Below are 26,952 nucleotides of genomic sequence, written 5' to 3'. Positions count from 1 at the left end.
TTTATATAAACAGATCCGAGGACTGCCCTTCAGAGTGTTACAGAACGGCATTCCTGGGTCTGAAAGGGTTCATGCTGAGCACATGGGGGGGACATCACACCCCCAGAACCCCCCTGAAGATGTCTGCATAGGTGACAAAAGGAACTCCAATTCCACTGGACCTGCCCATGGTTGGGGGAGCTGCGTCTGGAGTGTTGTGGACCCCGTTATCACCCTCCCATCCCATTACACACATCGGATTTGGACTCCTACACCATCAGTACTAGAAATGTCTGGATCCTCCGCGCACTGTCTGTGACTGTATTCCCACCAGCACCCAGAATCCTTCACTTCCCCCCAAATGCCATCTTCTAGGCCCGCCATGGATCTATGTGGTGGTAAATCGGCTGGTTTTTATCACGCTGTGTTGGTGAGTAAAGCTCAGGAATGGAGTTATGAACTTTCATAAATGATAAATGTCTTTTCCTGTAACCGATTTCCAGTAATCATCACTCCAGGACAGAATAGCCGCTGCATAGTGGGGGGAGGGGATGGGGTATACCACACGCTTCACTCCCCTCAATGCTGCAATAATAGTACAGTCAATCCATCATTATTCAACTGCAAAATTTATTTATAAAACAAGAATAACACTTAAAAAAAAAAAGTCATCTAGCACCAACATAGCACCATGTGACCAGTTCCAGGCTGAACAGTAGACGCTGCATCAAAGGGGTCATCAGGTTATTGCACTTCATACATGTAGATGAGAAAGGACTGCGCCCGTCTCTGGTGTCCCCCCTCCACATCGACTGCGCCCGTCTCCAGTGTCCCCCCTCCACAACTACTGCGCCCGTCCCTGGTGTCCCCCCTCCACATCGACTGCGCCCGTCGCCGGTGTCCCCCCTCCACATCGACTGCGCCCGTCGCCGGTGTCCCCCCTCCACATCGACTGCGCCCGTCGCCGGTGTCCCCCCTCCACATCGACTGCGCCCGTCGCCGGTGTCCCCCCTCCACATCGACTGCGCCCGTCTCCAGCGTCCCCCCTCCACATCGACTGCGCCCGTCTCCAGTGTCCCCCCTCCACATCGACTGCGCCCGTCGCCGGTGTCCCCCCTCCACATCGACTGTGCCCGTCGCCGGTGTCCCCCTTCTCAGCGACTGCGCCCGACGCCGGTGTCCCCCTTCTCAGCGACTGCGCCCGACGCCGGTGTCCCCACTTCTCAGCGACTGCGCCAGTCTCCGGTGTCCCCCCTCCACATCGACTGCGCCCGTCGCCGGTGTCCTCCTTCTCAGCGACTGCTACCATCGCCAGTGTCCCCCTTCTCAGCGACTGCACCCGTCACCGGTGTTCCCCTTTTCAGCGACTGCGCCTGACACCGGTGTCCCCCTTCGCCGATGTCCCCCTTCTCACATTGCCGGTGTCCCCCCTTCTCAGCGATGTCGCCCCCCCCCCCCCCAGCGACTGCTACCATCGCCAGTGTCCCCCTCCTCAGCGACGGCGCAGTTGCCGACGCCCCCCCTCCTCAAAGAAGGCGCCTGTTTTGGGTCTCTCCTCTACAGTGACTTTGCCCATCGCCAGTCTCCCCCTCCTCAGTGACTGCGCCCGTTGTCTATTGTCCTCCTTGCCAACTGCACCCGCCATCTTTGTCTCCCTCTTCGGTGACCGCACACAATATTTCTGCTGTTTTGGGTACAGATTACAACAGCCGTATATTAGCTCTGAGAATACTGGGGGTGTTTTATGTCATCTTGTTCAGGGGTTTCCCGCCTTCGCCTAACATGGCGGATTTACAATGCGCTGCTTATTGCACAATGATTGGTGCTGAAAAGGATCCTAATAAAAAAGGACGATCTACAAAATCATTTCTGCTGAAAAGTGAGATGTTCTGGCAAAATAGAATTTCTTCATAAAAATACCAACAAAGTATAAAAGAAAAGGTCTATAAATAACGGCCCTCCAGGCTGGGGGGCTGGGGTGGGGGGTCGGGTGGATTCTGCTATGACCCGGATCCTTTGAAATGGAGTAGAAATGGCGGATCGGAGTGCGTAGTCTCTAGATTGGGGCGATCGCTGTGGTCAGGAGTCTTTCAGCATACTGATGCGGGCGTAGATCTTCAGGGCGGGACCCAGTTTAATGTTCATAGCACTCATCAAGTGGTCCTCTTTCAGAAGAAGCATAGCTTGGCCATCAATCTCCTGAGCCCGGAACTCCTCTGAGATTTCCTGGCAGCCTGGAAAAGCAGAGAAGGACGGGAGGAGATGAGGTGTGAAGAAAGATGGCGGAAGTCACCAACACCCCCCCCCCCCCCCCCACACACACATTTTTGTATTTATTGTTTTCAATCAATGGGTTTTAGTTTTGTGCCTCTTGGAGAATGTTGGGAACATTGAGGGATTATTGTCCCCAAACCATCTCTAGGGCCCCATGTTATTCACAACCTGGTGGGTAGCATCCAGGAAAAAGATGGGGGGGGGTGGCGTTGGGACAGAATGGCTATTGCTCCTTCATTGCACCAATCCCAGGCCACCCAACACAGGACTATTATATGTGAGCAGTGCAGGAGAATCCAATTAAAGGGCTATTTACAGGTTACATCAGGAGCCCACAGTGCGGGGGCCCAGAGTCTTCCCCGCACACAGTGCGGGGGCCCAGAGTCTTCAGAATCTCTATACACAGTGTTGGAGCCATCCTATCAGGAGCTCAGCGCCTCCCATACACGCAGGGCAGGAGCCGTCCTATCAGGAGCTCAGCGCCTCCCATACACGCGGGGCAGGAGCCGTCCTATCAGGAGCTCAGCGCCTCCCATACACGCGGGGCAGGAGCCGTCCTAGCAGGAGCTCAGCGCCTCCCATACACGCGGGGCAGGAGCCGTCCTAGCAGGAGCTCAGCGCCTCCCATACACGCGGGGCAGGAGCCGTCCTAGCAGGAGCTCAGCGCCTCCCATACACGTGGGGCAGGAGCCGTCCTAGCAGGAGCTCAGCGCCTCCCATACACGCGGGGCAGGAGCCGTCCTATCAGGAGCTCAGCGCCTCCCATACACGCGGGGCAGGAGCTCAGCGCCTCCCATACACGCGGGGCAGGAGCTCAGCGCCTCCCATACACGCGGGGCAGAAGATGTCACTCACCTGGCAAGGCGCGGATGAACTCGTACACGTCCTCCACGTTCCACTTGGTTGGGTCGCTGGGTAAGAAGGTGTGGTTCATGTGTGGGTGAAGACCTGTCATTTCCATGTCTCGTTGGCGCTGGCGGGAGAGGGAGGAGCTGGCAGAAATTGGAGACAACGGCTCCTCATAGCTGGAGTTGTCAGAGCAGCGACTGGAGTCCTCTTGGCTGTTGGTGTGTTTGAGGGTGGAGGAGACTGACAGAGGGGCGGGACTGGAGGGAGTGATGGATCCTGATACCTGTGAGAGAAAGCCAATCATAAATGCTCTTTTAGTCAGCAGCTTAGGGGGTGAGCAGGTAGGTGTATTTGGTTAGGTGTTGGCATGTGAAGGTAACGTGTTGTGGGGAGACTCCCTGTCCCAACTTCAATATTTTCTGAGGCACCAGCCTGCAGCAGTGCGCACACCTTCCTGGCTGGATGTTCCTTCCAGGTCAGTGAGGAAGAAGCTGGAGACAACTACAGGTCAGTGCAGGTTCCCTGCTTTTGTGTCCCCCCCCCCCCCCCCTCTAAGTACTAAGCGTTAGAGAGAGAGATTGGGCTGTGATTAGGGTTTGGTGAGGGGGACATATGTATGGGGTCAGCCCAGGGCTAAAGAAATCCTTCAGATTAAAGGTCCACCTAGGGACAAGGATAATCCCAGGGTTCAGGATCAGCCTAGGGACAAGGATATCCCCAGGGTTCAGGGTCATATCCCCAGTGTTCAGGGTCGGCCTAGGGATATCCCCAGGGTTCAGGGTCGGCCTAGGATATCCCCAGGGTTCAGGGTCGGCCTAGGGACAAGAATATCCCCAGGGTTCAGGGTCGGCCTAGGGACAAGGATATCTTCAGGGTCGGCCTAGGGACAAGAATATCCCCAGGGTTCAGGGTCGGCCTAGGGACAAGAATATCCCCAGGGTTCAGGATCAGCCTAGAGACAAGGATATCCCCAGGGTTCAGGGTCGGCCTAGGATATCCCCAGGGTTCAGGGTCGGCCTATGGACAAGGAAATCCCCAGGGTTCAAGGTCAGCCTAGAGACGAGAATATCCCCAGGGTTCAGGATCGGCCTAGGGTTGAGGATTTCCCCAGGGTTCAGGGTTGGCCTAGGATATCCCCAGGGTTCAGGATCGGCCTAGGGACGAGGATATCCCCAGGGTTCAGGACCGACCTAGGGACAAGGATATCCCCAGGGTTCAGGGTCATATCCCCAGTGTTCAGGGTCGGCCTAGGGATATCCCCAGGGTTCAGGGTCGGCCTAGGATATCCCCAGGGTTCAGGGTCGGCCTAGGGATATCCCCAGGGTTCAGGGTCGGCCTAGGGATATCCCCAGGGTTCAGGGTCGGCCTAGGGATATCCCCAGGGTTCAGGCTCGGCCTAGGGATATCCCCAGGGTTCAGGCTCGGCCTAGGGATATCCCCAGGGTTCAGGCTCGGCCTAGGGATATCCCCAGGGTTTAGGGTCGGCCTAGGAGTGAAAGGAGACGCAGTGACTGTCATGCACAGGGGGAGATCCGGGTCTCACCTGCTTTATGCAGTCAGTACTGAGATCGGTCAGACTGCCCTTCCGTGATCTCCTGCGAGTGTGATTCTGAGGTTTCTGCAGTTTGCTTCGGTCGGGATGGAAGAGGCCCACTCGCTTCGTGCAGCCAACGTTATACCTGCAGGAGATCGGAGAGAACGTCTCCATTATACCACGCGGGTGCGACACTCCTCTCCTACAGGCTATGTACAAAACGCATTACCTCCCGTCTCTCCCTCCCTGTACACAGCGCCCCCTCCCTCCCTCCCTCCTGTACACAGCGCCCCCTCCCTCCTGTACACAGTGCCCCCTCTCTCCCTCCCTCCTCTCCCTGTACACAGCGCCCCCTCTCTCCCTCCTCTCCCTGTACACAGCGCCCCCTCTCTCCCTCCCTGTACACAGCGCCCCCTCCCTCCCTCCCTCCTGTACACAGCGCCCCCTCCCTCCTGTACACAGTGCCCCCTCTCTCCCTCCCTCCTCTCCCTGTACACAGCGCCCCCTCTCTCCCTCCTCTCCCTGTACACAGCGCCCCCTCTCTCCCTCCCTGTACACAGCACCCCGTCTCTCCCTCCCTCCTCTCCCTGTACACAGCGCCCCGTCTCTCCCTCCCTGTACACAGCACCCCGTCTCTCCCTCCCTCCTCTCCCTGTACACAGTGCCCCCTCTCCCTCCCTGTACACAGCGCCCCCTCTCTCCCTCCCTCCTGTACACAGTGCCCCCTCTCTCCCTCCCTGTACACAGCGCCCCCTCTCTCCCTCCCTGTACACAGCGCCCCCTCTCTCCCTCCCTCCCTGTACACAGCGCCCCCTCTCTCCCTCCCTGTACACAGCGCCCCCTCTCTCCCTCCCTCCTGTACACAGCGCCCCCTCCCTCCTGTACACAGCGCCCCCTCTCTCCTGTACACAGCGCCCCCTCTCTCCCTCCCTCCTGTACACAGTGCCCCCTCTCTCCCTCCCTGTACACAGTGCCCCCTCTCTCCCTCCCTGTACACAGCACCCCGTCTCTCCCTCCCTCCTCTCCCTGTACACAGCGCCCCGTCTCTCCCTCCCTGTACACAGCACCCCCTCTCTCCCTCCCTCCTCTCCCTGTACACAGCGCCCCCTCTCTCCCTCCCTGTACACAGCGCCCCCTCTCTCCCTCCCTGTACACAGCGCCCCCTCTCTCCCTCCCTCCTGTACACAGCGCCCCCTCTCTCCCTCCCTCCTGTACACAGTGCCCCCTCTCTCCCTCCCTCCCTCCCTCCTCTCCCTGTACACAGCGCCCCCTCTCTCCCTCCCTGTACACAGCGCCCCCTCTCTCCCTCCCTCCTGTACACAGTGCCCCCTCTCTCCCTCCCTCCTGTACACAGTGCCCCCTCCTCTCCCTGTACACAGTGCCCCCTCCCTCCTGTACACAGCACCCCCTCTCTCCCTCCCTCCTGTACACAGCGCCCCCTCTCTCCCTCCCTCCTCTCCCTGTACACAGCACCCCCTCTCTCCCTCCCTGTACACAGCGCCCCCTCTCTCCCTCCCTCCTGTACACAGCACCCACGTCTCTCCCTCCCTCCTCTCCCTGTACACAGCGCCCCCTCTCTCCCTCCCTCCCTCCTGTACACAGCGCCCCCTCTCTCCCTCCCTGTACACAGCGCCTCCTCTCTCCCTCCCTCCCTGTACACAGCGCCCCGTCTCTCCCTCCCTCCTCTCCCTGTACACAGCGCCCCCTCTCTCCCTCCCTCCCTCCTGTACACAGCGCCCCCTCTCTCCCTCCCTCCCTCCTGTACACAGCGCCTCCTCTCTCCCTCCCTCCCTGTACACAGCGCCCCCTCTCTCCCTCCCTCCTGTACACAGCGCCCCCTCTCTCCCTCCCTCCTCTCCCTGTACACAGCGCCCCCTCTCTCCCTCCCTGTACACAGCGCCCCCTCTCTCCCTCCCTCCTGTACACAGCACCCACGTCTCTCCCTCCCTCCTCTCCCTGTACACAGCGCCCCGTCTCTCCCTCCCTCCTCTCCCTGTACACAGCGCCCCCTCTCTCCCTCCCTCCCTCCTGTACACAGCGCCCCCTCTCTCCCTCCCTCCCTCCTGTACACAGCGCCCCCTCTCTCCCTCCCTGTACACAGCGCCTCCTCTCTCCCTCCCTCCCTGTACACAGCGCCCCGTCTCTCCCTCCCTCCTCTCCCTGTACACAGCGCCCCCTCTCTCCCTCCCTCCCTCCTGTACACAGCGCCCCCTCTCTCCCTCCCTCCTGTACACAGCGCCTCCTCTCTCCCTCCCTCCCTGTACACAGCGCCCCGTCTCTCCCTCCCTCCTCTCCCTGTACACAGCGCCCCCTCTCTCCCTCCCTCTTCCTTCCTGTACACAGCACCCCCATACCCCCATCCTATACACAGCACCCTTGTTCCTCCGTCCTCCTCTTAACTGTACACAGCACCCTTGTTCCTCCATCCTCCTCCACACTGTACACAGCACCCCCATCCTATACACAGCACCCTTGTTCCTCCGTCCTCCTCTTAACTGTACACAGCACCCTTGTTCCTCCATCCTCCTCCACACTGTACACAGCACCCCCATTCCTCCATCCTCCATCCACACTTTACACAGCACCCCCATTCCTCCATCCACACTGTACACAGCACCCCCGTTCCTCCATCCTCCTCCACTCTGTACACAGTACACCCGTTCCTCCATCCACACTGTACACAGCACCCCCATTCCTCCATCCACACTGTACACAGCACCCCCGTTCCTCCATCCTCCTCCACCCTGTACACAGTACACCCGTTCCTCCATCCACACTGTACACAGCATCCCCGTTCCTCCATCCTCCTCCACCCTGTACACAGTACCCCCGTTCCTCCATCCTGTACACAGCGCCCCGTCTCTCCCTCCCTCCCTCCTGTACACAGCACTCCCTCCCTCCTCTCCCTGTACACAGCACCCCCTCCCTCCCTCCTCTCCCTGTACACAGCACCCACTTCTCTCCCTCCCTCTTCCTTCCTGTACACAGCACCCCCATTCCCCCATCCTGTACACAGCACTCCCTCTCCCTGTACACAGCACCCCCTCTTCTCCCTCCCTCCTGTACACAGCACCCCCTCTCTCCCTCCCTCCCTGTACACAGCGCCCCCTCTCTCCCTCCCTCCTCTACCTGTACACAGCACCCACTTCTCTCCCTCTTCCTTCCTGTACACAGCACCCCCATACCCCCATCCTATACACAGCACCCTTGTTCCTCCGTCCTCCTCTTAACTGTACACAGCACCCTTGTTCCTCCATCCTCCATCCACACTGTACACAGCACCCCCATTCCTCCATCCACACTGTACACAGCACCCCCGTTCCTCCATCCTCCTCCACCCTGTACACAGTACACCCGTTCCTCCATCCACACTGTACACAGTACCCCCGTTCCTCCATCCACACTGTACACAGCACCCCCATTCCTCCATCCACACTGTACACAGCACCCCCGTTCCTCCATCCACACTGTACACAGCACCCCCGTTCCTTCATCCTCCTCCACCCTGTACACAGTACACCCGTTCCTCCATCCTCCTCCACCCTGTACACAGTACCCCCGTTCCTCCATCCTCCTCCACCCTGTACACAGTACCCCCGTTCCTCCATCCTCCTCCACCCTGTACACATTACCCCCGTTCCTCCATCCTCCTCCACCCTGTACACAGTACCCCCGTTCCTCCATCCTCCTCCACCCTGTACACAGTACCCCCGTTCCTCCATCCTCCTCCACACTGTACACAGCACCCCCGTCCCTCCATCCTCCTCCACCCTGTACACAGCACCCCCGTCCCTCCATCCTCCTCCACCCGGTACACAGCACCCCGTCCCTCTTCCACCCGGTACACAGCACCCCGTCCCTCTTCCACCCTGTACACAGCACCCCGTCCCTCTTCCACCCTGTACACAGCACCCCGTCCCTCTTCCACCCAGTACACAGCACCCCGTCCCTCTTCCACCCAGTACACAGCACCCCGTCCCTCTTCCACCCTGTACACAGCACCCCGTCCCTCTTCCACCCTGTACACAGCACCCCGTCCCTCTTCCACCCTGTACACAGCACCCCGTCCCTCTTCCACCCTGTACACAGCACCCCGTCCCTCTTCCACCCTGTACACAGCACCCCGTCCCTCTTCCACCCTGTACACAGCACCCCGTCCCTCTTCCACCCTGTACACAGCACCCCGTCCCTCTTCCACCCTGTACACAGCACCCCGTCCCTCTTCCACCCTGTACACAGCACCCCGTCCCTCTTCCACCCAGTACACAGCACCCTGTCCCTCCTCCTCCACCCTGTACACAGTACCCCCATTCCTCCATCCTCCTCCACCCTGTACACAGTACCCCCGTTCCTCCATCCTCCTCCACCCTGTACACAGTACCCCCGTTCCTCCATCCTCCTCCACCCTGTACACAGTACCCCCGTTCCTCCATCCTCCTCCACCCTGTACACAGTACCCCCGTTCCTTCATCCTCCTCCACCCTGTACACAGTACCCCCATTCCTCCATCCTCCTCCACCCTGTACACAGTACCCCTGTTCCTCCATCCACACTGTACACAGCACCCCCGTCCCTCCATCCTCCTCCACCCGGTACACAGCACCCCGTCCCTCTTCCACCCGGTACACAGCACCCCGTCCCTCTTCCACCCTGTACACAGCACCCCGTCCCTCTTCCACCCTGTACACAGCACCCCGTCCCTCTTCCACCCGGTACACAGCACCCTGTCCCTCCTCCTTGCTGTACGCAGCAGCCCCCCTTCCCATACTCACCTCTTTGCACAAGCCATGGAACAAAACCTCTTTGAACGTTTAAATTTGTACTGAAGGTCCACTCGACCACAGAGCTCACACTTTAGTTTAGGAGGATCACCATCGCTCTTTGATTCTGGAAATAAAAAGCACAAAAATGGACATCTACAAAATACAAATATCTAAAAGCTGTGATCCATTTAATGTGACCTCACTGTCCAATGACACGGAAGGATACTAAACCAGGTAGTCCCTCTGACCAATCACAAGCCCAGACACTATGCAGATTAGATCACCTCACTGGCCAATCACATACCAAGACATTTCACTGAACGGGTAGCCTCATCGGCCAATCACATGCAGTACCTGGCACGCTGGGCTCTTCTATCTCCGAGTCGGTGGTGGTGGTTGTGGTGTTGTTGTCCTGCTGGGGCAGCTTCTCAGCCAGAAGCCCCTGTTGACACTTCTCCTGTGCCCCCGCCAGTAGAGAGGTGCGCCCCACCTGCTCACAGAAGGAACTGCAGTTAAGTATTGTTACAGCCTGCCATCGTAACTTTCCTGCTATAACCCTACTGAGGTCCTCCTCCCCCCCTCGTGTGTGTCTATCCTCTCACTCCTCCACTGAGGCCGGCATGGCTGAGCACCCCCAATACTGCCTCTTGCAGAGTATACATGGCTTCCAATGCAGATTTCCTCTCTGCTGCACTTCACTGTTCTGGTCAGTGAGTGAATCCTCTGATTGGCAGATGAGCTGCGAGCCGGCTCTCAGCAATCACTAATGTTGTCAGCTGGTGATACCCCCACAAGCTCCTCCCCCTGTGACACCCTCCTGCAAGCTGTCTAATCCTTTTTCTCTACAGTCACCAGTGCCTGAAACATGTCAGGGAAGGCAGGGCTGCACATAACCCTCCCCCGTTAAAAAGGTTACACTGCAAACAGATCTGAGACAATAAGAGTGAGATAAGAAGTGTCTGTGTCCTCCCGGACAATGGAAATCTATAATAAAGACGATCCGAGTCAGCAAAACAAAACTCGTCGTCTACTGCAGGCACTCCGACTCCAGAGCCACAATAATCGCCTCCCTGCACTGTCTGAGAATAAATCACCTCCCTGAACCGACTGAGAATAATCACCTCCCAGCACCGCCTGAGAAATAATCACTTCCCTGCACCGCCTGAGAAGTAATCACCTCCCTGCACCACCTTAGAAGTAATCATCTCCCTGCACCACCTGAGAAGTAATCATCTCCCTGCACTGCCTGAGAATAGTCACCTCCCTGCACTGCCTGGGAAATAATGATCTCCCTGCACCGCCTAAGAAATAATCACCTCCCTGCACCGCCTGAGAAATAATCACCTCCCTGCACCGCCTGGGAAATAATCACCTCCCTGCACCGCCTGGGAAATAATCACCTCCCTGCACCGCCTGGGAAATAATCATCTCCCTGCACCGCCTGAGAAATAATCACCTCCCTGCACTGCCTGAGAAATAATCATCTCCCTGCACCGCCTGAGAAATAATCATCTCCCTGCACCGCCTGAGAAATAATCATCTCCCTGCACCGCCTGAGCAATAATCATCTCCCTGCACCGCCTGAGAAATAATCATCTCCCTGCACCGCCTGAGAAATAATCATCTCCCTGCACCGCCTGAGAAATAATCATCTCCCTGCACCGCCTGAGAAATAATCATCTCCCTGCACCGCCTGAGAAATGATCACCTCCCTGCACCGCCTGAGAAATGATCACCTCCCTGCACTGCCTGGGAAATAATCACCTCCCTGCACTGCCTGAGAAATAAACAGCTCCCTGCACTGCCTGAGAAATGATCACCTCCCTGCACTGCCTGGGAAATAATCACCTCCCTGCACTGCCTGAGAAATAAACAGCTCCCTGCACTGCCTGAGAAATAATCACCTCCCTGCATTGCCTGAGAAATAATCACCTCCCTGCACTGCCTGAGAAATAATCACCTCCCTGCACTGCCTGGGAAATAATCACCTCCCTGCACCGCCTGAGAAATAATCACCTCCCTGCACTGCCTGAGAAATAAACAGCTCCCTGCACTGCCTGAGAAATAATCATCTCCCTGCAATTCATGAGAAATAATCACCCACCCTGCACTGCCTGAGAATAATCAAGTCTTTGCACCCGAGAAATAATTACCTCCCTGCACCACCATAGTCTCTGCTCACCTACCGTATATGAACTCAACTGTAGTGTACAGAAATTGCCATGTGTGATTATATACGACATCTACTTATATATATATTGTACTTGACAACATAAGATGGGGTGTATACATTATATACGATATAAGATGGGGTGTATACATTATATATACGATGGGGTGTATATACATTATATAAGATGGAGTGTATATACATTATATATGATATAAGATGGGGTGTATACATTATATACACGATGGGGTGTATATACATTATATAAGATGGAGTGTATATACATTATATATGATATAAGATGGGGTGTATACATTATATACACGATGGGGTGTATATACATTATATATGATATAGGATGGGGTGTATATACATTATATAAGATGGGGTGTATACATTATATATACAATGGGGTGTATATACATTATATAAGATGGAGTGTATATACATTATATATATATGATATAAGATGGAGTGTATATACATTATATATGATATAAGATGGGGTGTATACATTATATATACGATGGAGTGTATATACATTATATAAGATGGGGTGTATACATTATATACACGATGGGGTGTATATACATTATATATGATATAGGATGGGGTGTATATACACATTATATAAGATGGGGTGTATACATTATATATACGATGGAGTGTATATACATTATATAAGATGGGGTGTATATACATTATATATGATATAGGATGGGGTGTATATACACATTATATAAGATGGGGTGTATACATTATATATACGATGGGGTGTATATACATTATATAAGATGGAGTGTATACACATTATATATGATATAGGATGGGGTGTATATACACATTATATAAGATGGGGTGTATACATTATATATACGATGGGGTGTATATACATTATATAAGATGGAGTGTATACACATTATATATGATATAGGATGGGGTGTATATACACATTATATAAGATGGGGTGTATACATTATATATACGATGGGGTGTATATACATTATATAAGATGGAGTGTATATACATTATATATGATATAGGATGGGGTGTATATACATTATACAGGATAAGGTGTATATACATTATATAAAAGATAGATGTAGTATATATGATGTAGGATTGGTTGTAGTGTACAGGAATGCGGATGTGTGACATTTAGGTGAACGCTCTTATTGGGCTGTACAATGGGAATCTGTGTGTCTGTGGGAGAAGCGTACAATTGATATACAGATGACAGAAGAAGATTGGATGGTAAGGAAAGGTGGAGTGTGTGGACGTCACAGGAAGACGGCAGCTAATATAATAACAGTGCAAACCCACCTCTAGGGCAACTCTGCTCCTGTGTGACTGCAAAACAAGAGTGAAATCCATGAGAGGGGACAGACCTACAGTATACACAGCACCCCCCTCCCCTCCCCCCTTCACCCATCTTACCGGGAACGGCTGGGCCCCCTCCTGGATGACGAAGCCTTCGATGACATGAGTGAGGATTTGGGGTTTGACCACAGCCTGTGGCGGTTTGTTCTCACCGTTTTGGGGGGCGCTGCCCGTGGCGGCCGCAGGCAGAGGAGATGAGCCGTTTCCTGAGGTCATGTCCAGAGGAGGGGAAGGGATGGTCTTGGTCTGGATGTTATGGCCAGGATCTGGAGAAGAGACAGAAGAGGTCAGGGGGGCTCCAGACTACCGCTCAGGGAATACACCCCCCAATACCCGTGACAACACATCCCTCCTGCCGGTCCAGCTAAGGCCATTGTGAGACCTGGGAGGAACCACCGTATGGAAAGTCCCTTCCCGCCCATCTACCCCGGGGAGGGATTACTGGTCAACACACAGGCAGCGTGTCTATGTACGATGGTGGGACTCCCTGGAGAGCCAACTCTTCCCAACTCTACCAGCAATGAGAAGAAAAGTGTTATAAATACAGTAAGGAAACGATATCTCCCCAAAACCAGAGGGACCAGCTGGGGGACAGATCCTGGAAACACTCACACAGGAGGAGGAGGAGGGAAGACGTTTGTCTGCACACCCCACACTTCCTATCTGTGGAAATTACTAAAGACATGCTGATGGCTCCAGCACAATTTCCATATACAGAACCTCCAAACAGCCGGCCACACGAGGTCATCATCTCAGCATAGCCAGTCACATGACACAGGACAGACCCTACAGAGCCCCGAAATCTCCTCCACCAATCACACTACCACCCCGGACACGGAGGGCCTCGAAATCTCCTCCACCAATCACACTACCACCCTGGACACGGAGGGCCTCGAAATCTCCTCCACCAATCACACTACCACCCCGGACACGGAGGGCCTCGAAATCTCCTCCACCAATCACACTACCACCCCGGACACGGAGGGCCTCGAAATCTCCTCCACCAATCACACTACCACCCCGGACATGGAGGTCCCCGAAATCTCCTCCACCAATCAAACTACCACCCCGGCCACAGAGGTCCCCGAAATCTCCTCCACCAATCACACTACCACCCCGGCCACGGAGGTCCCCGATATCTCCTCCACCAATCACACTACCACCCCGGCCACGGAGGTCCCCGAAATCTCCTCCACCAATCACACTACCACCCCGGCCACAGAGGTCCCCGAAATCTCCTCCACCAATCACACTACCACCCCGGCCACAGAGGTCCCCGAAATCTCCTCCACCAATCACACTACCACCCCGGCCACGGAGGTCCCCGATATCTCCTCCACCAATCACACTACCACCCCGGCCACGGAGGTCCCCGATATCTCCTCCACCAATCACACTACCACCCCGGCCACGGAGGTCCCCGAAATCTCCTCCACCAATCACACTACCACCCCGGCCACAGAGGTCCCCGAAATCTCCTCCACCAATCACACTACCACCCCGGCCACGGAGGTCCCCGAAATCTCCTCCACCAATCACACTACCACCCTGGACACGGAGGGCCTCGAAATCTCCTCCACCAATCACACTACCACCCCAGACACGGAGGGCCTCGAAATCTCCTCCACCAATCACACTACCACCCCGGACACGGAGGGCCTCGAAATCTCCTCCACCAATCCACTACCACCCCGGACACTGAGGGCCTCAATCTCCACCAATCACACTACCACCCCGGACACCCACGGAACAATTTCTTCTTCACCTCACCCACCTGCTTTGCTATTCTTGTGTTTTCAGCAACTTCTCCACAGCCAGGAACCAATGTCATAAGAAGACAAAGTGAAGGCTGGACCTCCCAGGGGTCTGTATACCAGCCCTCTTTTAGCTTCACCACAGCGATCTCTGACTCTAGGCTTCTGGCGGAGCAAGGCAGGCCCTTACACCTGGCCTCCAATGGAGCGAGGCTGTCTCTTAAACCTGGCCTCCAATAGAGCGAGATTGTCTCTTACACCTGGCCTCCAATGGAGTGAGACCGTCTCCTACACCTGGCCTCCGATGGAGCGAGGAGATCTCTTACACCTGGCCTGTGATGGAGCAAGGCTGTCTTTGACTACTAGTCTCTACTGGAGGGAAGCTGTCTCTGTCCCCTGGCACTATGTTGCAGTATTCAGTTTCTCGGGCATCTGTATGTAGGTGGTCTGGTCTCTTGGTCCTGTGGTAGGAATGTTTAGGTCTTCTGGCCCTCTTGTGGGATTCCGGTTGTCCCAAGTTTTGGGAAGTAAAGCCGTCCCTAATTTCTCCGTTGACCTTCTGCTGTAGAATGAGGATGTTTGTAAGTCCTACGCTGAGACAGACGCTTGGTCTTTTGTTGGAGAGTTGAGCTAGTCAGAGTTGGGATGTCTCGAAGTAGACTGTCTCTTATTCCAGTTGTTTAAGACTCCGTCTCAGCTCTTTGTACCTAAATATCTTCTGCTTCAGTCCTCTGCTGGAACTGTGGCTGTTTTTGGATTATTTGGTGGGATTCAGGCAGTCTCAGTCCCCAGTTGTTCAGGCCGTCTCTCTTGGCCCTGTGTTGTGGTTCAGGCTGTCTCTCTTGGTCCTCAGTTGTGGTTCAGGCTGTCCTTAGACCTCAGGCACTCTCTAGGTCCTCAGTGGTGGTCCAGGCTGTCTCTCTCGGTCCTCAGTGGTGGTTCAGGCTGTCGCTCTCCGTCCCCAGTGGTGGACCAGGCTGTCTCTCTCGGTCCTCAGTGGTGGTTCAGGCTGTCGCTCTCCGTCCCCAGTGGTGGACCAGGCTGTCTCTCTCAGTCCTCAGTGGTGGTCCAGGCTGTCTCTCTCAGTCCTCAGTGGTGGTCCAGGCTGTCTCTCTCGGTCCTCAGTGGTGGTCCAGGCTGTCTCTCTCGGTCCTCAGTGGTGGTTCAGGCTGTCTCTCTCTGTCCTCAGTGGTGGTCCAGGCTGTCTCTCTCGGTCCTCAGTGGTGGTCCAGGCTGTCTCTCTCAGTCCTCAGTGGTGGTCCAGGCTGTCTCTCTCAGTCCTCAGTGGTGGTCCAGGCTGTCTCTCTCGGTCCTCAGTGGTGGTCCAGGCTGTCTCTCTCGGTCCTCAGTGGTGGTTCAGGCTGTCTCTCTCTGTCCTCAGTGGTGGTCCAGGCTGTCTCTCTCGGTCCTCAGTGGTGGTCCAGGCTGTCTCTCTCTGTCCCCAGTGGTGGTCCAGGCTGTCTCTCTCTGTCCTCAGTGGTGGTTTAGGCTGTCTCTCTCGGTCCTCAGTGGTGGTTCAGGCTGTCTCTGTCCCCCTTGTGGTCCAGGCTGTCTCTCTCAGTCCTCAGTGGTGGTTCAGGCTCCTCAGTTGTGTTGGGGCTCTCAGTCCTCCTGGTCTATTCCACAGGTATGATGTTGGGGGGGGGGAGTTTTATGTTCTGGAGGTTCTGAGGATCTTTGTGGTAAATCCGGCACAGACGTCGGGGACGTCTCAGCAGTTTCAGAAAGAGTTGCTCCAGGCCAGAGCCTCCTGTTGTTGAGGCAAGAAGCTCCACATTGTCCACACACAGCCCCCTCGCTCAGCCTCCATGCTGACTGTGAGCATCAACCAGACAATGAATGAAAGGCGAGTCTGCCTGGACGGCCCCCCTTCCCTCCTCCAATCCCAGAGTCCAGGCGGAGGCAGGGAGGGGGCAGGACAGGGTGGATCAGACACACAGCAGCTGCTGCTACATAAGAATGCCAGCTGTCTCTACTACACTGTGTGTACACAGGACAAGCTGAGGATCCCCAGCAACGCTACACTGTGTGTACACAGGACAAGCTGAGGATCCCCAGCAACGATACACTGTGTGTACACAGGACAAGCTGAGGATCCCCAGCAACGCTACACTGTGTGTACACAGGACAAGCTGAGGATCCCCAGCAACGCTACACTGTGTGTACACAGGACAAGCTGAGGATCCCCAGCAACGATACACTGTGTGTACACAGGACAAGCTGAGGATCCCCAGCAACGCTACACTGTGTGTACACAGGACAAGCTGAGGATCCCCAGCAACGCTACACTGTGTGTACACAGGACAAGCTGAGGATCCCCAGCAACGGTACACTGTGTGTACACGGGACAAGCTGAGGATCCCCAGCAACGCTACACTGTGTGTACACAGGACAAGCTGAGGATCCCCAGCAACGCTACACTGTGTGTACACAGGACAAGCTGAGGATCCCCAGCAACGCTACACTGTGTGTACACAGGACAAGCTGAGGATCCCCAGCAACGCTACACTGTGTGTACACAGGACAAGCTGAGGATCCCCAGCAACGGTACACTGTGTGTACACGGGACAAGCTGAGGATCCCCAGCAACGCTACACTGTGTGTACACGGGACAAGCTGAGGATCCCCAGCAACGCTACACTGTGTGTACACGGGACAAGCTGAGGATCCCCAGCAACGCTACACTGTGTACAGTCACTTGTGCAAAGCATGAAGTATACAATGTCCTCATTTGCACAACTAGAAGGCTGTACCCCGACCTATCACCCGTGCACACATGCACAGAGGGCACAACCCTGAAACACAAAAAGGACTGTACCACCCGTGCACAGAGGACGTGTATCACCCGCTCGCAGAGGACGTATATCACCCGCTCGCAGAGGACGTATATCACCCGCTCGCAGAGGACGTATATCACCCGCTCGCAGAGGACGTATATCACCCGCTCGCAGAGGACGTATATCACCCGCTCGCAGAGGACGTATATCACCCGCTCACAGAGGACGTATATCACCCGCTCACAAAGGACGTATATCACCCGCTCACAAAGGACGTATATCACCCGCTCACAGGGGACGTACCACCCTGGTGCACAGAGGACGTATATCACCCGCTCGCAGAGGACGTATATCACCCGCTCGCAGAGGACGTATATCACCCGCTCGCAGAGGACGTATATCACCCGCTCGCAGAGGACGTATATCACCCGCTCGCAGAGGACGTATATCACCCGCTCGCAGAGGACGTATATCACCCGCTCACAGAGGACGTATATCACCCGCTCACAAAGGACGTATATCACCCGCTCACAAAGGACGTATATCACCCGCTCACAGAGGACGTATATCACCCGCTCACAGAGGACGTATATCACCCGCTCACAGAGGACGTATATCACCCGCTCACAGAGGACGTATATCACCCGCTCACAGAGGACGTATATCACCCGCTCACAGAGGACGTACCACCCTGGTGCACAGAGGACGTATATCACCTGCGCATGCAGAGTGAGTACCACCCGCCCACCTGTATACACAGAAGGCCCCCCAACACATATTCCCCCAAATACAAAGAAGGTGGCACCCCCAAGTGTGCCATCCCAGCATACAGAGGTCGTATAACCTGAAAACACAGAGAGCTGGACCCGTCGGGTGACTTTCCATGCACACAAAGGGCTAATTCCCGTGAACTCACAGGGGTCGTAACGCTTGCCTACACAGGGGGCACACTCCCCACAGTAGTTGGCAATCTGTGTACGATGCCGCCTTCCCTGGCTGTAGGAAAACCTGGAGAACATTGCAGCAGTGTCTCCTCTCTCCTATCTGATTGTTATTTTATGTAAACATTGCTGGGACTCCGGGGGAGGGGGTTCCAATGTAACAAATGTGCGTTCAGTGTTTCTGCGTCTGGTGCTTCATATGCCTGCTACAACGAATGGTAACCAGGGCACCACCCAATGCAGGGTACACTGTGCGCCACCCATAGTGGGTACACTGGATGGTAACCAGGGCACCACAATGCAGAGTACACTGCGCGCCACCCATAGTGGGTACAACGAATGGTAACCAGGGCACCACCCAATGCAGGGTACACTGTGCGCCACCCATAGTGGGTACACTGGATGGTAACCAGGGCACCACAATGCAGAGTACACTGTGTGCCACCTATAGTGGGTACAACGAATGGTAACCAGGGCACCACCCAATGCAGGGTACACTGTGCGCCACCCATAGTGGGTACACTGGATGGTAACCAGGACACCACAATGCAGAGTACACTGTGCGCCACTCATAGTGGCGACAACGAATGGTAACCAGGACACCACAATGCAGAGTATACTGTGCGCCACCCATAGTGGGTACAACGAATGGTAACCAAGGCACCGCCCAATGCAGAGTACACTGTGCGGCACTCATAGTGGGTACAACAAATGGTAACCAGGGTACCACCTAATGCAGAGTACACTGTGCGCCACCTATAGTGGGTACACTGGATGGTAACCAGGGCACTGGGATGAAAAGGAATATTATTATACAGGATTTATTAGCGCGATATTCTCACCGTGCGGCGCGGTCTGATGGTGCTTGGCGGTGTGGTTGGTGGGGGTAGCGACTGGTAGTTGCGCTGAAGGCTGGAGTTGGGTTCTGTGCGGCTCGCAGGGTTTCCGTAGATTATCTTGCTGTGGGGGTGTCTGGGGCAAGAGAAATGGAAGATAAGTCTGACACCGACACCTCTACACACCCCATATGTAATGCCACCTCAACTATACACCCCGTGCCCTCCACACACTCTCATAGGTCACCCCCTTACCTCTGTGTCCTCTCATAGGTCACTCCTTACCTCTGTGTCCTCTCATAGGTCACCCCCTTACCTCTGTGTCCTCTCATAGGTCACCCCTTACCTCTGTGTCCTCTCATAGGTCACCCCCTTACCCCTGTGTCCTCTCATAGGTCACCCCCTTACCTCTGTGTCCTCTCATAGGTCACTCCTTACCTCTGTGTCCTCTCATAGGTCACCCCCTTACCTCTGTGTCCTCTCATAGGTCACCCCCTTACCTCTGTGTCCTCTCATAGGTCACCCCCTTACCCCTGTGTCCTCTCATAGGTCACCCCCTTACCCCTGTGTCCTCTCATAGGTCACCCCCTTACCCCTGTGTCCTCTCATAGGTCACCCCCTTACCTCTGTGTCCTCTCATAGGTCACCCCCTTACCTCTGTGTCCTCTCATAGGTCACTCCTTACCTCTGTGTCCTCTCATAGGTCACCCCCTTACCTCTGTGTCCTCTCATAGGTCACCCCCTTACCTCTGTGTCCTCTCATAGAACATGTCTTGCTTCTATACAGGAAGAAGGGTGGGAGCTGACTACACTACCACAGAGCGGCATCCATGGCTTGGCTGAGAGGAAGTCCTGCCGCACAGAGAAGACTGGCAGGATCACCGAGCATTATCTCAGAATACTTCATAGAATGAAGAGGAATGCACATGGTCCGTGTTCTGGGCGCTCGGTGGGGACATGCCACCTCCTGGTAGGTGTCTTATGCCCACCAATGACTGGTTCACATTCTGGACATAATGTGTTCATTGCAGACTGGAAAATGAACCCCCCTCCCCCATGAGCGTCTGTCACACCCCCTTCATGTACATGGAGATCTGTGCGTCCCATCAGCCTCAGGTCACATGTAGCTCCTGCCATGGCATTGTGCGTCATTGTGTCCCCACCCCCCCAACATTTGGACTCACCGATATCCGAGTATTCGGGATCTGAAAGATGACGGCTGAGCTGGATGGGAGAATCCTGCACTGGACCACGCCATCTTGTCTTCTGAAGCTTGGACCCTGTGGGGGCAGAGGGGGGATGGGGCTGGGTTTTTGCTTTCCTGATGATTCCACACATGAGGACGGAGGAACCAGCGGAGCCTGGGAGGTGATAGGTGGAGAGGAGAGACCCTGGGACACCTGCGGCTGGTGGGTGAGGGGCTGTGTAATGGGCAGCACCGGGCGAGGCTGAAGAGGAGGCGGATTCTGGATGACAATCTGATGCAGAACCGGCTTTGGTTCCGGGGCAAGCTGCGGAGAATAAGCTGTGAAGAGAACATGATATGTACATTATACATCTATACATGTATGTAGGACAACCACACCCTGCTCTGGGGTTCCCCCATCCCAGGGCCAAATGCTCGGGTTACCCCATTTCAGGGTGGAACCCACTTGCTCCTTCCATGTCAGGCCCATACATCTCCCTTCACTCTCCCTGCCCCCACCTCCATCAGTGTATAATTAGGTCGGGTCCGGTGGGGAAAGGGTTAGTGCACTGCTGATCATTTATTAATAAACCTGTGGGGTGAGGGTAGTTTCCATGGAAACGGCTGCCCCATCTCTGATAGAGACAGAAGTGAGATCAGATGCTACAGTCTGGTGACATGACGTGGCCAGTCCATTATTATGGGGTATTTACAGTGCCGTGAAAAAGTATTCATACCCCCTGACATTTCCCACGTTTTGTCACATTACACCCAAAAACTTAAATGTTAATATTTTATTGGGATTTTATGTGATGGACCAACACAAAGTGTCACATAATAGTGAAGTGGAAGGAAAATGATAAAATGATACAAATAAATATGTGAAAAGTGTGGGGGGGGGGAGGGGCATTTGTATTCAGCCCCCTTTGTTCTGATTGCCTTCAGAAGCCACCTAATTAGTAAATAGAGCACACCTGTGTGTCATTTAATCTCAGTATAAATACAGCTGTTCTGTGAAGCCCTCTGAGGTTTGTTAGAGAACCTTAGTGAACAAACAGCATCATGAAAGCCAAGGAACACACCAGACAGGTCAGGGATGAAGTTGTGGAGAAGTATAAAGCAGGGTTAGGGTATAATAAAATCTCCCAAGCTTTGATCATCTCACGGAGCTCTGTTCAATCCATCATCGGAAAATGGAAAGAGTATGGCACAACCGCAAACCTACCAAGACATGGCCGTCCACCTAAACTGACCGGGCCGGGCAAGGAGAGCATTCATCAGAGAAGAGCCAAGAGGTCCATGGTAACTCTGGAGGAGCTGCAGAGATCCACAGCTCAGGGGGGAGAATCTGTCCATAGGACAACTATTAGTCGTCTCTCCACAAATCTGCCCTTTATGGAGTAGAAGAAAACCTGTTATGCCATGTACACACGACCAGACTTTGACGGACTAGGTCCGACGGTCTTCCCGACTGACTTTTGGTGGAGTTCCGACGGACTTTCCAAATGAACGGACTTGGCCACACGCCATCACACCAAAGTCCGATGGATTGCAATGTGATGACGTACGACTGGACTAGAATAAGGAAGTTCATAGCTAGTATCCAATAACTGCCCTAGCGTTGGTTTTTGTCCGTCGGACTAGCATACACATGAGTGGATTTCGATAGGAACTGGGTCCGGTGGAAAAATTTGAAACATGTTCTATTTCTAAAGTCCGTCAGATTTTTGGACAGCAAAGGTCCGATGGAGCCCACACACCATCAAATTGTCCGACAAATTTGTTCCGTTGGACCTTTGCTGTGGAAAAGTCCAGTCGTGTGTATGGGGCTTTAGATTCTGCAAAAGACTTGAGAGCGGGGCGGAGGTTCCCCTTCCAGCAGGACAACGACCCGAAACATCCAGCCAGAGCTACAATGGAATGGTTTACATCAAAGCATATTCATGTGTTAGAATGGCCCAGTCACAGTCCAGACCTAAATCCCATTGAGAATCTGTGGCCAGACTTGAAAATTGCTGATTACAGACGCTCTCCATCCAATCTGACGGAGCTTGAGATATTCTACAAAGAAGAAGAATGGGCAGAAATGTCCTCTCTAGATGGGCAAAGCTGGTAGAGACACCCCCAAAAAGACTTGTAGAGAAAGGGGGTTCTACAAAGTATTGACTCCGGGGGGCGCCATACAAATGCCCCTCCCCCACACTTTTCACATATTTATTTGTATCGTTTTCCTTCCACTTCACAATTATGAGACACTTTGTGTTGGTCCATCACATAAAATCCCAATAAAATATGTTTAAGTTTTTGGTTGTAACAAAATGTGGGGAATGTCAGGGGTATTGGGGATATTTTTATTAATGTATGTTATCAGATGCCGGTGTCAGTTTTGCAGCAATAAGCTAACACGAGCGTATTCGCACAGACGTCGGTGGAGGACCATTGGCTGTGGAAACCTTCCCGTGGACACGGCAGATCTGTTCGCCCTTTAAGGGATGTTCATTTCTGCCGCACCAAGAGACTGGCCACCTCATGGCGACTGCATCCACGCTCCTAGCAAACAGATCTGCGTACATGGGAACCATAGTATACCCATACAAAATGACAGCTCACTGAGCCATGATAGAGTACGGCACGCGTCAGTGGTAGCGGTGGGGATGTCCACAGGGCCATTATCAGAGCCAAGATTGTAGTGTTCACATCAGAGGTACATTGCGTCTCCACAGGAAACTGCCCACATGGCTCTGCACACGTCACTACTGGAATCCTATGTGGATATAGACCTGCGTCTGGTTCTTTTGAAGCAATACAAATGTCTGATTGGCTGATTGTGAAGTCACCGCCTCCCTTTGTTATTCATGTTTTACACTATAAAGAAAGACAGCAGCTCCTAAAGAGGAAGATTTTGCTAAGCGCAATGTGATCCCAGCGTCTGCGTCACTTGGAGATCTAGAAGCGCACTTTCCCGGCATAATACAAGAGAGTTAGAACTGAGCTTTTCAGCACAACGGAATTAGTTGCTTATATGAGAAGTTTATCATTTTCCACTACAGTATGAATACTTTCGCAAGGCACTGTATATACTGTGGCACAATAATGGCTTCCCGTTCACCACGCGGCTTTCCCGAGTCCCATTTATTCTGGAGGATGAAAAGTCAACATGGGAACCTATCCCGGGATTTATACAGGGGCGGCGCCATGTTTCTCCTGTTTATGTCATGGATACAGATTTGTCACCAGCAAAATCATTTTTCTCCACTACCCCACCTGACACTCGTATTTCACTGAACTTCATATTCATAGTCAGTACGGCACTATGATGGAGTCATACAGATACGGGGATGGACGCGGTCAGTACTGCTCTGTGATGGAGTCATACAGATAAGGGGATGGACACGGTCAGTACGGCGCTATGATGGTGTCATACAGATAAGGGGATGGATGCGGTCAGTACGGCACTATGATGGAGACATACAGATAAGGGGATGGACGCGGTCTGTACGGCACTATGATGGAGTCATACAGATAAGGGGATGGACGCGGTCAGTACGGCACTATGATGGAGTCATACAGATAAGGGGATGGACGCGGTCAGTACGGCGCTATGATGGAGACATACAGATAAGGGGATGGACGCGGTCAGTACGGCACTATGATGGAGTCATACAGATAAGGGGATGGATGCGGTCAGTACGGCACTATGATGGAGACATACAGATAAGGGGATGGACGCGGTCTGTACGGCACTATGATGGAGTCATACAGATAAGGGGATGGACGCGGTCTGTACGGCACTATGATGGAGTCATACAGATAAGGGGATGGACGCGGTCTGTACGGCACTATGATGGTGTCATACAGATAAGGGGATGGATGCGGTCAGTACGGCACTATGATGGAGACATACAGATAAGGGGATGGACGCGGTCTGTACGGCACTATGATGGAGTCATACAGATAAGGGGATGGACGCGGTCTGTACGGCACTATGATGGAGTCATACAGATAAGGGGATGGACGCGGTCAGTACGGCGCTATGATGGAGACATACAGATAAGGGGATGGACGCGGTCAGTACGGCACTATGATGGAGTCATACAGATAAGGGGATGGACGCGGTCAGTACGGCACTATGATGGAGTCATACAGATAAGGGGATGGACGTGGTCAGTACTGCGCTATGATGGAGACATACAGATAAGGGGATGGACGCGGTCAGTACGGCACTATGATGGAGTCATACAGATAAGGGGATGGACGCGGTCAGTACGGCACTATGATGGAGTCATACAGATAAGGGGATGGACGCGGTCAGTACGGCACTATGATGGAGTCATACAGATAAGGGGATGGACGCGGTCAGTACTGCTCTGATGGAGTCATACAGATATGGCTGAATTTTGCACCGGTGACAGTGAACACAGACAAAACAAATTTGCTGGGTCCATTGAGGAACACAGGAAGCCTTCAAGGTTTGCTGCCACCTACAGGAGGATTGGACACTGGCAAGCGGCCTGGGAGGATGGTGGACATCTTCCGCTCTGATGCGTAAACTTCCATCCTGTTTTTCCCTCGCACGGCCTTTTCTTTAATCGGACTGTTCTCTGCACTGTTGCTGGTCTCTTGGATTGCATCTGTCTGGCTCAGCCATCCTCAGCCTGGAATCTTTAGTGCTGCATAACCCCTGGACATTGTGGGGATAGCCTGGAAGTGACCTTTGGGCACAGAGCACCTTGCAGTCTTTGTTCTGGTAAAAAGGTAATTGTGGAGAGATTTCCAGGTCCAGATTTGCTGGCATTGCATCAGCTCTCACCACATCTCTGAAGACCCAATTAGGGAATGACCATAGTACATAGGCTGCTGGGTGCCTACAATTTACAATTTGCTTGTGGATTTTCACCTCAGAAGGGGTACCGGTGTGATCACGGACATCATCTTCTGCATGGAGTGTCACACGTGTGCACTCTGCATTAAGAATGCATCACCTCTGCCGGGTCAGCCCCCCCAAATTAACATTTTTGAAAAAAATCTTATGCAGTTTGTTAGATCAGGGTACATCAACCGTTGCTTATGTTAGATCTCACACAGAAGAAGCAATATTAAAGGTTATTTGTTGGGGGGGGGGCAACTAGCCCCCCCACCACCACATACAATTTTCTGGCCAAAAAATCATTCAGGCTAATGGATATTCGTGTAGCGCCACCCCCGTAGGAGCCGCTCTAGTTTGTTCAGTCCGTTACTTTGCCCTTCAACCCCAAGAATCGTCCCAGGCCCCTACTGGCACACCTAGCAATAAGGTTAGTGTAATAGCACAATAAATGACACACAAAGTTCAAACTGTTTTAGCTCTCTCAGGTTTACTTAATCAAGAGAAGAGACTTATAAGGGAATCATTAGTCAGCCAGGTCTGGGATAAACAGCCAAGACTTGGATGAAAGAGTTCTTAAAGCAGTTAAATAACAATGAGCAACAACAAGTAAATGATACCAATGTACATAATAGCAGACAATCAGTAAATTGATTCCTGAGGAAGGCTATTGGTTGCTGTAAGTACTACCACTTCTAAAGAGGAGCCTCTGGCCAGCCTATAATACCTTTAATCCCAATGAGAGATGAGGTAATGTAGACACCAATAACATGTCCCCTTTAGGAGCAATAAGATAACAGTGTTCAGGAGTACAAGGCCTTGTAAATATCTTCACCAGCAGTTGGATCTCATAGAGGACAATAAATTATCCGAGTCTAACAAAAGGGAGTCATTAGTCGGCACAGAGGATTTGATATGGCAGTAACAAGTCCTCTTCGTACCTCCAAACTATAATGCCTGCCTGCAGGGGTCAAAAGTGGGTCATGCATCAGCAAAGTGGGCAAGTGCCCTCTCACCAGTCCTGCGACCAGCGCAGAAAAAGGATGTCTTAGCAGTTGGTTCTTCAGCAGCCTGCTTGGCCACCATGCGATTTGATTGCCTCTTGCCCTAAGATGCCTGCAGTCTTCAACGGAGGCCTCTCTCTGGTGGGACACCTTCCTTTAACCATTTCTGGATGGTCTCTGGAACCGTCTTTGGATGGTTCTTCAGTGGGTGCCTGTAGTCTCTCCTCGCACGTTCGTTCACCTCCCTGCCCCATGGTGATCTCTCCTCAGACCAACATGCTGGAGTCTTTACCTAGCCCCCCTTTCTTGCAAAGCAGGCTGGGTTTGGCAGTTCCACCCCCTGTAGAAATCAATGGGGCCATTTTGTGATGGGACTTCAAGCCCCATGGTCCTCTGCTCCTGCTTGATTGGCTCCCTCTCCCTGCCTATGGGGACACAGAGAGAGCAGAGCGAGCAGGTGCCTGTGAGTGAGCACCGCTAGTCACTCAAGGAAGAGCATCTGTGTCAGTGTATACTCAGTCTGGCAGTAGCCAGCGGAGATAGCAGGAGGTGCGGGGCACAGAGCAGACCCCGCTACACACTCCCCCCATCAAAGTACCTTTGATCTGCCAAAGAAGGTAAATAGTCTATGACCTGTTACA

At 53.6% G+C, this 26,952-nt stretch overlaps 1 protein-coding gene across 4 annotated transcripts in view; it reads right to left on the bottom strand.

The window, feature by feature from the left end:
• Positions 1 to 1,435: 1,435 nt before the first annotated feature.
• The window catches only part of PHC2 (polyhomeotic homolog 2), a 64,955-nt gene continuing 39,438 nt past the window's right edge, over positions 1,436 to 26,952 (bottom strand). For 3 of the 4 annotated variants that reach the window (XM_077455992.1, XM_077455993.1, XM_077455994.1), the window contains 9 exons: positions 20,442 to 20,782; positions 19,264 to 19,393; positions 13,007 to 13,215; positions 12,893 to 12,919; positions 9,754 to 9,889; positions 9,409 to 9,523; positions 4,646 to 4,781; positions 3,109 to 3,385; positions 1,436 to 2,213 (listed from right to left, as the gene is read on the bottom strand). In XM_077455992.1, the coding sequence (XP_077312118.1) occupies positions 2,059 to 2,213; positions 3,109 to 3,385; positions 4,646 to 4,781; positions 9,409 to 9,523; positions 9,754 to 9,889; positions 12,893 to 12,919; positions 13,007 to 13,215; positions 19,264 to 19,393; positions 20,442 to 20,782 (1,526 nt within the window). In that variant the 3' untranslated portion in view covers positions 1,436 to 2,058. Of the gene's footprint in view, positions 2,214 to 3,108; positions 3,386 to 4,645; positions 4,782 to 9,408; positions 9,524 to 9,753; positions 9,890 to 12,892; positions 12,920 to 13,006; positions 13,216 to 14,723; positions 16,345 to 19,263; positions 19,394 to 20,441; positions 20,783 to 26,952 lie in introns of those variants that run through there. The other variant, XM_077455996.1, reaches the window with a different exon arrangement.

This window comes from Lithobates pipiens, unplaced genomic scaffold, assembly GCF_037356315.1.
Source record: "Lithobates pipiens isolate NorthernLeopardFrog02 unplaced genomic scaffold, aLitPip1_a1.2 Scaffold_27, whole genome shotgun sequence".
In the NCBI taxonomy this organism is placed as follows: Eukaryota; Metazoa; Chordata; class Amphibia; order Anura; family Ranidae; genus Lithobates; species Lithobates pipiens.
This window is presented reverse-complemented; position numbering and strand designations above follow the sequence as displayed.